General features: G+C 41.0%; 1 protein-coding gene across 1 annotated transcript; it reads right to left on the bottom strand.

Moving 5' to 3' along the window:
* Nucleotides 1–621: 621 nt before the first annotated feature.
* On the bottom strand, nt 622–8,575 carry LOC108811289 (protein CELLULOSE SYNTHASE INTERACTIVE 1). The gene is made up of 8 exons (XM_018583334.2): nt 8,416–8,575; nt 7,940–8,091; nt 7,703–7,776; nt 4,503–7,572; nt 1,803–4,347; nt 1,265–1,719; nt 1,063–1,179; nt 622–984 (listed from the first exon to the last, which is right to left on the bottom strand). The coding sequence occupies exons 2-8, from the start codon at nt 8,009–8,011 to the stop codon at nt 847–849; spliced, it is 6,471 nt and encodes a 2,156-aa protein (XP_018438836.1). The 5' UTR covers nt 8,012–8,091; nt 8,416–8,575; the 3' UTR covers nt 622–846.
* Between the last annotated feature and the right edge of the window lie 1,128 nt (nt 8,576–9,703).

Consider the following 9,703-nt stretch of genomic DNA (forward strand, 5'->3'; position numbering starts at 1 on the left):
AGTGGTTTGGTATTGTGGCCACAATCCCATAGTCCGCTTTTTTACCCCCTAAATTTGTGCCTTGTTTAAGTGGCTTTCGATTGATCTGGCAGCTATGAAAGATCTTATTATAATTGAAAATTCAGTCAAAAAATTATTACAAATATGACTTGAATGTTTTTGCATGGTGAATAAACAAACAATGGTTCAACTTCAGTAATTCTTATAGAAAATGAAAGAAAAATATCAAGTCTTTGTATATTTTCTAATACTTATCCCGATGTTTGCCCCACTACTTGTTACTCATTAATAAGTAGTTGTTACTCATTAATAAATATTTGTTATTTACAAAATTATGATATTTTAATTTTAAGTGCTTGCAAGTAATTAGATATTTTAGACATACTTGATTTTGGCAAGTAAAACATCAAGTAACTTGCAAGTATAAAATACTAAATCAAGTACAATACTAAATCAAATTACTTGAACGGGCAAACTGAATAGAAAATATCCTTTTAACGGAATTTCTGAATTTGCTAAAGTATTTTGTAAAGGAAAACAAAAATTAACAACTAAAAGTCTAAAACAAAGTGGCACACACCAGAAGATGAATAAATGAAGCTAAGCTACACAAAGCACAAATGAGGACAAACAAGCTGTTACAAATGAATTGAATCACTAATAAACAATTGTAAAGATTAAAGAAAAAGTAGTAAATCACCAAACCATTACATTACAATACAAAACTATATACATGTAGCATTACAATGATCAAAACGATAATAGAAAAATTTGCCAAAAACAAGTTTTGATTGAACAACTCTCGCATCAACAAAAATAATAATAAATATAAATGAAGTGGTGCTTTTACTTGTTAGACCACTGAAATTCGATTTCAAGGTTTCTGGGGCCACTTTTGCTTTCTGGTAACAAACTGTATTCACCTGCAACTGCTCCCAGCATTACCACCCGGTCGATTTGGATCGTTACTTTCCCGAATGAACTCTGTAGAAGAGCCACTTAGTTCAGATAGACCACAAAACTGAATTAGTTGAATACGAGTGAAGTTTGATGGATATATACCTTTCCCATTTTGCTCTTGTTCTTGCATGAAATGTGCAGTTTTTGACCTTTGGGAGGGCTCTCAAATGACCATGAGAAACTCTCGTCCCACTCTGGATTTGGACCGGTCGATATCACCTGAATAAAAACAGAACGATAGAGTTAGTAAGTTTTTACTAGCCACAGTAAGCTGTGAAAAAAAAAATGATGAGTCGTTTCTTACCTTGGTTTGTCTAGGAGGCGTGTTACCAAGTGTTATCTTGCAGAACACGCTAGGATTACCAACGGATTGCTTCATGTTATTACCTCGTTTGATTGTCACCACTAGAGTTCCCGGCAAGCATTGCAAGAGGAATTCAGCTTTCTCCTGGAACCGGGGTGGACCTGATTGAATTAGGTACTGAAGTAGAGGGATGGCGTCTGCAGCAGCAACCGACTGGGCCCTGGAAACTTCAGCAGGACAGGCTGACCAAGCTTGTCTCAGAAGAAACAACGCATCCAAGGCAGCTTCTTGAGTTGCCTCAGACCCTGTCTTAAGGGATGTAACTAGATGCGGTATACTTAGAGTTGCAGGCTCGGTGGCTCTTAGGCGAGGGAAGTTGTTAAACAAAGAGTTTAAAGCTTTTAGATACTCGTCACTCACGGTTCCAGTGGCCCATAAGTCCTTCTCAATAGCAGCTGCAAAGCAAAAAACAGAGATAAGATGAATAACAGGACTGAGCAGATCGAATTGATGAAAAAAGAACGGATATTTTTCTCACCAGTTATTGCTCTGACGGTCTCGCTAGATGCGTACTCTTGCACGGTGTTATTAGAGAAGAGTAGTTTTACGAACATTGCAGCCTGAACAGATGTATCCGGGTCACTGGAGCTGATCAGATCTAAGACGACCTGCACACCACCTGCCTCGGCAACCGCTCTTTTGTTGGAACGGCTATACATAACAAGGTTCTGCAGAGCACATATAGCCACTACTTTCATTTCTTCCGTGGGTTGTTCTTCAAGGACATTGACTAAAGCACGGCAAGCAGAAGCTGCGTCAGTGCTTCTAGCTAGTGCCTCGTTCTGGAAAAGATCACCTAGAGCCAGAGTTGCCAATAATCGCGCCTGCTGAGCTTGAGTCTGTGGATCCAAGAGGTACTGGGACAAGGGTAATATCGCAGTCTTGGTGGCTTTTGAATTTCTGATCTTCACGTTGTTTAGAAGTACCTCGAGTAGTCTCGCTGCTGTGTCCTCACACTGATGAGACCTTAGAAGATCAAGAAGAGCTTCTATGGCTCCGCTTTCAGCCATAGATTCAGCACTTGTTCCATCGTCACTTTCCAACACTAGAAGAGTGTTGAGTGCACCAACCACGGTGTTTTCAGATGCAGAGCGTAGCAGTCTTACGAGAACAGCAACAGGAACTTCCAGGTAAAACTCAGAGCTAAACTGCAAGATGATTACCAATATTGATGCTGCTGACTCCCACAAAACATTGGAAAGCGATGGATCGGCTTGCAGTATCACCTTGGACAGCTCACTCACACCACCTTCTTTAGCTATTTCATTTGGCCATGTTAGAGCAATGCTAACCAGAGCTTTCACAGCTCTCTGCTGCAGTAGGTGTATACCAGATCCAAGGACATGGATTAAGGGACCAATCGCATGTTGTGTTAATGGATCCTTCTGCAGATGCTCCTCCAAGAGCAAATGAGACAGAAGCTCAGCTGCCAATTGCTGTACTGCTGGGGATGTAGAATCCAGCAGTGGGATTAGAGGCTCAATCACTTGGTGCGGATTAAGTGTATAATCAGCTCGGCATTGCGGATGTTCTAAGATATTAACTAGAACTTGCAGCGCACTGTGCTGCCCGTCAGGTCCAAACTCCAGCCTCGTCAGCAAATTGAAAAGAGGCTCAACCACTTTCGCAGCAGATTGGCCCTTGGCAATAGTAGCGTTATTTGTAAGGATGCGAAGTAGTTCTGATAATGCTGCGCAAAGAAAATCCGGAGCTTCATGGAGAATATCAAGTACGCAATCGATAACTCCAGCTTTCACCATTTCCAGTTTACATGAAGGTCTGTCCTTACCTAGCTTTACTAGAGCCCTTGATATAGCCTCATGGAGTACATAATTTCTACCATATAGGAGGCCAACAAGAGGAACCACAGCACCATGAGCAGCAACTAGTTCAGCCAGTTGTTCATCATCGACAAGCTTGTCCAGCGCCCGCACAACTGAATGTTGTGCCGGGCTGAATTCACTCACAAGGAGAGAGACGAGAGGCTCAACACAGCGGGCTGCAGCAACCGTAGACCTAATCCTTGTATTTGCAAACAGAACATAGCACAATTCTGCTGCATCCCCCTTCAGTTCCATCGAACAGTTTGAAGAAAGGATCCTGCAGAGAACATCCACCGCATTCATCTCCACATCCGCGACTGCCAGTGCCCGAGATGGGTTATCACTCAACAGCCTAACAAGTGCAGCAATAGCAGCATGTTGCTCCCTCTCTGAACCAGTACTGAGAATTTCTACCAATGGCTGAACAGCTTGTCTAGAAGACTCTGCGTTTCTTATATGGTCTGCAGTAAAGAGGCTACCCAATGCCTTGGCGGCACTGTATCTTGCTCCTCTTCCACCTAGTCGCAGAACTGCTACCAGTTGAGAGACAGCGCCAAATGCTGACTCGTGCCTTCGAATTTCAGCACTGCTAAATAAAATGCCTAAAAGAACTGTTGCAGCTTCCTCTTGCTCATCCTGAGGTCCAAGAGAAAGATATTTGGAGAGCCCCTCAAGAGCACCTGACTCTACCATGACAATCATGTTTTGTGGACAGTCTCCAGCAAGCAGAGTTAGAAGATTAAGTGCAAGTAGAGGAGCACCGGGGCGATCTGGAATTGGTTTAAGAAGTTCAACCAGTAAGGGAATCGCCTTTCGTGAAGTAGCCCCAACTCTGATATCTTCAACTCGAAAAAGCCTCTCAAGGGCAACTTGGTCTGGGTAACGCACTAGCATAAACTCCTGTGACAACTCCAGAAGTTCTTTTATGTCATCATCAGAACAACCAAGCAATGATATGAACCCAGCCGCAGCACCGGAGTTCGCAACAGAGAGAAGAGTTCCCCGACTACCATTACAGACAAGACTAGAGAGCGCTTGTGCTGCAAAATACCTGTCTGCATATTCCTCTGACCTCACAAGATTTGAGAGCACTGGAACAGCTTTCATTGTTGCATTTGCGCGAGTGATTTCTCTGTCCTGGAAAAGTATGGCTAGCAGTAAAGCACAGACCCAAATGTTGGTGTCTTCTCCATTATCAGCCTGCAATGTAGTGAAGTATTAGCAGTTAAAACAAGATAGACAACAACCTAGTGTTCAATGTAAAAAGCTAGCACAGATTCATAATATGGCTTTTTATAATATGCTTCTAATAAACTGTGATCTCGAAGAATGCAATCTATAAGAGAGTTGAATACCTGGAGAAAACGGTTGCCTATTCTATCAGTAATCAACTCGATGCCTTCTGACTCCAATATAACTGCTCTGCTTTTTTCATCATGACAAGAAAGAACCGAGAGCAACCAGATGGCTAAGTTGTCACCAGAAATAAGTGTTACCCCCGTGGAACCCTCCCTTCTTTCTGTTGCCTCTTCTTCTTCATCTTCCTCCTTTTCTTTAGGATGAATGCATATGTAGATATTATCTCTCTCATCCTTCTCCTGATCTTGCACAGAAATCTGAGGTGAATCTAGAATCCGCACAAGTGCTTGAACGAACTTAGCACACAATTGTGAGTCGTTCAGATTCTCTATCATCCTCTGGTCGTCAACTTTGGCAGCACATATAACAATAGCAGCTCCACCAATTTTTATTTTAGGGTCCCTGGAATTTATCACTCTTTTAGCAATGGATGACACGCAATCTCTGGCGTTGTTGACCATGTTTCCCAAAACTATAGGCTGATCTCGGCAAAGTCTTGACAACACTTCAATAGCTTTATCCTGTAAAGAGGGATTGGAGACACTCACTATAGATGAGACTATTGGGGCCATACTGTTAGGGGATTCAGCCAAAACAACCCATGCTGGCTTCACATTTCCAATAACTCTTGACCTTGAGAATATAGCTAGCGCATCTAGGGCCTCGGAAATTGCATCAGATCTTCCGTCGGCAGATTCTAGAAGAGACACTAAAGCAAGCACTGTTCCAGCTCGGTTCACAGAATCTGTCAACGCAGAATTAATTTGGTGGCGACTAAGCAGGCGAGCAATTGCTGCAGCAGCAAGGGTCTTCCCAGACACTGTTCCTTCACGTAAGATTCTAGTAGCTGACAAAATAATTTCTTCGACAACGACCTTCTCTGACACTTCACTGTCCAATATAAGATTAGCCAACGCGCACATTCCTTGCTCAGCGACTTCTAGAACGGATGAGTTCGCGAGAGAAATCAGAGTAGGCAATGCTTCTCTGCCGGCAATGGCCACATCTCGATTCTCCTTAATTGAGAGTAAAATTGCAGCCATACAGCGGGAAGACTCAACAAGGATCTTCTCAGAATCCACATGTAAAAGTTTTATGGCCGACAAAAGAGTTTTGAGGGCTAAACCACTCTCACGCAAATCCTTTCTGCTCTGGAAGATAGCTGCAAGAGCTGAGGCAGAATTTGCTTGAGTTTCTTCTTTAGCAGAGCTCATCAACTTGATCATTGTCTCAATAGCATCATTTGAAGCACTGCCTTCACGTAACATGTCACTGAATGGGACCACAGAAAGCATGCTTTTTAATGCATCCAAAACATACATTTTAGACTCAGGTAGCTCGCTGGTCAGCAAAGCAGTAAGCTGACTGATTGTTGCCGTATCTGATTTATGAATCAAATGATTCAACGTCTTGGCAGCAATTTCCTTACCATTGGCACTGCCGTTCTTTAGTAGCCATAGAAGAGCAGGGACTGCATCAGCACTTTCAACACAAGCGCGTATATCTTCACTGTGGTTGCACAAGTTCCTAAGGATGGTTGCAGAGTCTTCCCTGGCTTTGGCAGACCCTGTCTCTAGAATCTGAACAAGTGGAGGTATACCTCCAGCGGCAGTGATGGCCCACTTGCTTTCATCATTTTCGTTAGACAGAAGGCATAGAAGTGCAACAGCGCATTCTTGCTGCTGTTCGGATGAAAGACCCAGAAGTGATATCAACAACTGTATCCCTTCACGTCCCTGTAGTGCTTGCCACAGGCTACCTTCATGGTTACACATCATCAGAAGCGCCTTTACAAGCTCATCTTGGACCTCATTAGCTGCCATTGTTACTAGTCCAACAAGCAAACGTTTTGCATCCGAGTTGGTAAGTTTAACAGAGAGTATTGAATTCCCATACAAACTTGCAAGTGCTTCAATGGTGCGTTCTTGGACAAGGAATGGTAGACGAGGCTTGAACTGTTTCAGCAGAGTCTGCTCTATGACCAACGGATCTGATGCCCTGGTCGTTTCTGCTTTGCCATCATATATCATCAAAGCTGAAGCCAAAGCCCCAAGAGTGTCGGCAGTCTGAGCAGGCGAGGAGCAAGATTCAAGACTCTGACCAAGGCTCGATATGACATATGACAAACCACCGGAAATATTGGCAAGGGCACACATGGCATTTTCTTGTAATGCTTGCGCATATTCGCCCTGCATGAATTCTTTTGACGGAGCTATTGTTGCATTTATTAAAACAGGGATGCCATTAGAATTAGCGATTTCTCGCTTCGCTTCTTTAGATTGAGCAGAAAGCGACTTGAGAGCAGCAGCAGCCTCTGCCCTCACTGAGGCTTCATTGCCTGATCCTAACAACTTGAGAAGCTGTTTTGTAATGTCTGCGGTCAATACACTGGAGCAAACAGAGGCATCCTCCATCATCATGCACGCAAGGAGGAAGCAAACATTAGAGACTGTACTCGACTGCCCGCTTGAGAGCAGCTTCACAAGTACATCCATGCCCCCAGCTCGAATTGTCTCTGTCCAAAATCCTTCTGTGGTGCTAGAGAGGTTCTTAAGTGCACCGGTTAACAAACCAACAACCTCTCCTTTCTTATTCCCACTTCGCAATTGGTCCCACAGAACCGGTACAACTCCCTCAGTGGAAAATATTTTGGATCCAACATGGTCTTTCACACCACCTTCAGAAACAGCATAGATTGTCTTTGCTGCAGCCATCTGTCCTTCAACTGAACTGGACTTGAGAAGACCAAGCAACGGAGGAATGCATCCCCCAAGTAACACCTTAACTCTAAGTTCGTTCTCCTTGCAGAGAGAACCCAAGACGGTTGCAGCTTGTATCTTCACTCCAAGCGATCCTGATCGGAGAAGAGAGACAAGCACCGGCACAGCTTGAGAGTGTGATCCGACAGCACTGAATGCATTTTCACGCATTTCTATGAGGTCAAGTAACTGCTTGAGGCAGTATTCTCTTTCTTGCGCAGATGATGAACCTTGGCGCAACTGCTCAATGCATTGGGCAACACTTGCTAACGTCCCATCTGGATCTTCCATGCTGGTTGTACGCTCTCTGCGGGTGATAAGGAAATAGGTTTAGTTTTCTACTTAAAATGGTATTTATTAGATTGGGGTGCAATAAGGCCTAAACTTTTTATCACTGTCTGGCCTCTATGGAGTGAGAAATAGAGATTTAGCGTTACCTTAAACTCATCTTTGTGGTTGAATGTGGAGTTGGGGGCTCTGAATCAGGAATCTTCATATCCCCATTTCTCTCCTGTAATCATGACAAGGCAACTTATGAAGATTCCTGATTAACATCTAAATCATATAATCAGATATAGAAAAACTTGCAATTGTATTATTTATTTTCCATTGGTTTAGGAATCGACAGTAAAGAAGGAAACTTTAAGACAAAGATGTTTGGATAAAGGAATTACCGTGTTGTCATTTGGGGGAAGGCCATTTCCATTATTCGAAGAAGCAAATCTCCATCCAAGTGCGCTTGCCATTATTTTCTATTACACTTGAAGATTCTCAAATCAAAAGAAGTAGACCTTGCTCGTATCCAGATCTACTAACATCAACTCCCCTGCAAGAAGAGATCAGATCAGAACACACAAAGTAGGAGGAGGAGAAGCTAAAACGCAATATAAAACAGTAACTAATAGATTTACTCTTTTATCTCACTGTAAAATCTCGATCCAAATCGTCTTACTTTCCAGATTTGAACTAATCTAAATCAGGAAAGTATATCCGATTCGAATGTAGGACTCAGATCGTGATGGAATTCTAATTCAAAAAACTCGGATCCCTCACTTAAATCAACGATGCTGGTCTACAAGTCTACACAGAAGAGATACGATGTACTAAAGCAGCATGGAGATAGATCCATAGATGGAGGAATCGAACTAACCTCAGAGAGAAAATGGCGAGACGAAGGAGGAGAAAGCAATCAGTTAGTGCATTCTATGTTTCGTACAAGAGAAGCGAAGAAGTCGAAGAAGCTTAGAGAGAGAAAGAGCATTCTCTTTCTTGTGAAAATTTGACTTAAAAATAAAAGTATAAAACGGAGAGAGAGAGAGAGAGAGAGAGAGAGAGAGAGAGCTGTGTGTGGGCTGGTGAGAGTGTGTTATCGGATTCGAGCCGGCCTGGCCCTATCCACCGACAGAGACTGTATTTACTAAACAGCTCAGCTCGTATCGGCTTTGGCTAAACGAGTCGATATTTTGTGGAGTATGTTACACTACAAATGACGAGAAATTGACTTCATTTAATACTACAGTAATTAACGATTAATGGGCCATTTATTTCACTGATGATATATAAGTGAAAAAAACACGTATCCCCTAGACTATATTTGCGAAGTGATTTTGCCACATGTCTTCTCTACAATCAATTTCACAAAACAAATATGACATGGCTTCTAAAATTGATGACATGGCTTCCGGAAAAATATGACATGGATACTTTCATTTAATGTTGATTTATATTTTTGGCAAACTTATTAGAATATGGTAATAATTCATATATTACATTTAATATTGATATTTCTTTTTGGTAAACTTTTTTAAAATATGGTAATAGCTCATACATCATTTATAAAATAAATATATTCGTATATAACATTTCCAATTTTGAAATATTGTTATTTTGTATAATTATACAATTTGTATTACTAAAACTTTCAGAAAATTCTACATTTTAAAAAAAAAATTAAATATCTAATCGTAAGATTATTAGTTTCTTATATATCAACAAATTTATAAATATTGTTTAGGCTATTTTTTTTATAATTATACCCCTAGACTATATTTGCGAAGTGATTTTGCCACATGTCTTCTCTACAATCAATTTCACAAAACAAATATGACATGACTTCTAAAATTGATGACAAGGCTTCCGGAAAAATATGACATGGATACTTTCATTTAATGTTGATTTATATTTTTGGCAAACTTATTAGAATATGGTAATAATTCATATATTACATTTAATATTGATATTTCTTTTTGGTAAACTTTTTTAAAATATGGTAATAGCTCATACATCATTTATAAAATAAATATATTCGTATATAACATTTCCAATTTTGAAATATTGTTATTTTGTATAATTATACAATTTGTATTACTAAAACTTTCAGAAAATTCTACATTTAAAAAAAAAAAAAATATCTAATCGTAAGATTATTAGTTTCTTAT

Source organism: Raphanus sativus, chromosome 6, assembly GCF_000801105.2.
Source record: "Raphanus sativus cultivar WK10039 chromosome 6, ASM80110v3, whole genome shotgun sequence".
NCBI classification, from domain to species: domain Eukaryota; kingdom Viridiplantae; phylum Streptophyta; class Magnoliopsida; order Brassicales; family Brassicaceae; genus Raphanus; species Raphanus sativus.

Excerpts from the sequence above, each read along its gene's own strand:
- LOC108811289 (XM_018583334.2), bottom strand. The coding sequence starts at position 8,011 with ATGGCAAGCGCACTTGGATGGAGATTTGCTTCTTCGAATAATGGAAAT. Across the intron at positions 7,777-7,939 it reads TTCCCCCAAATGACAACACG|GAGAGAAATGGGGATATGAA; the intron begins GTAATTCCTTTA and ends TCATGATTACAG. Across the intron at positions 4,348-4,502 it reads TAGGCAACCGTTTTCTCCAG|GCTGATAATGGAGAAGACAC; the intron begins GTATTCAACTCT and ends ACTACATTGCAG.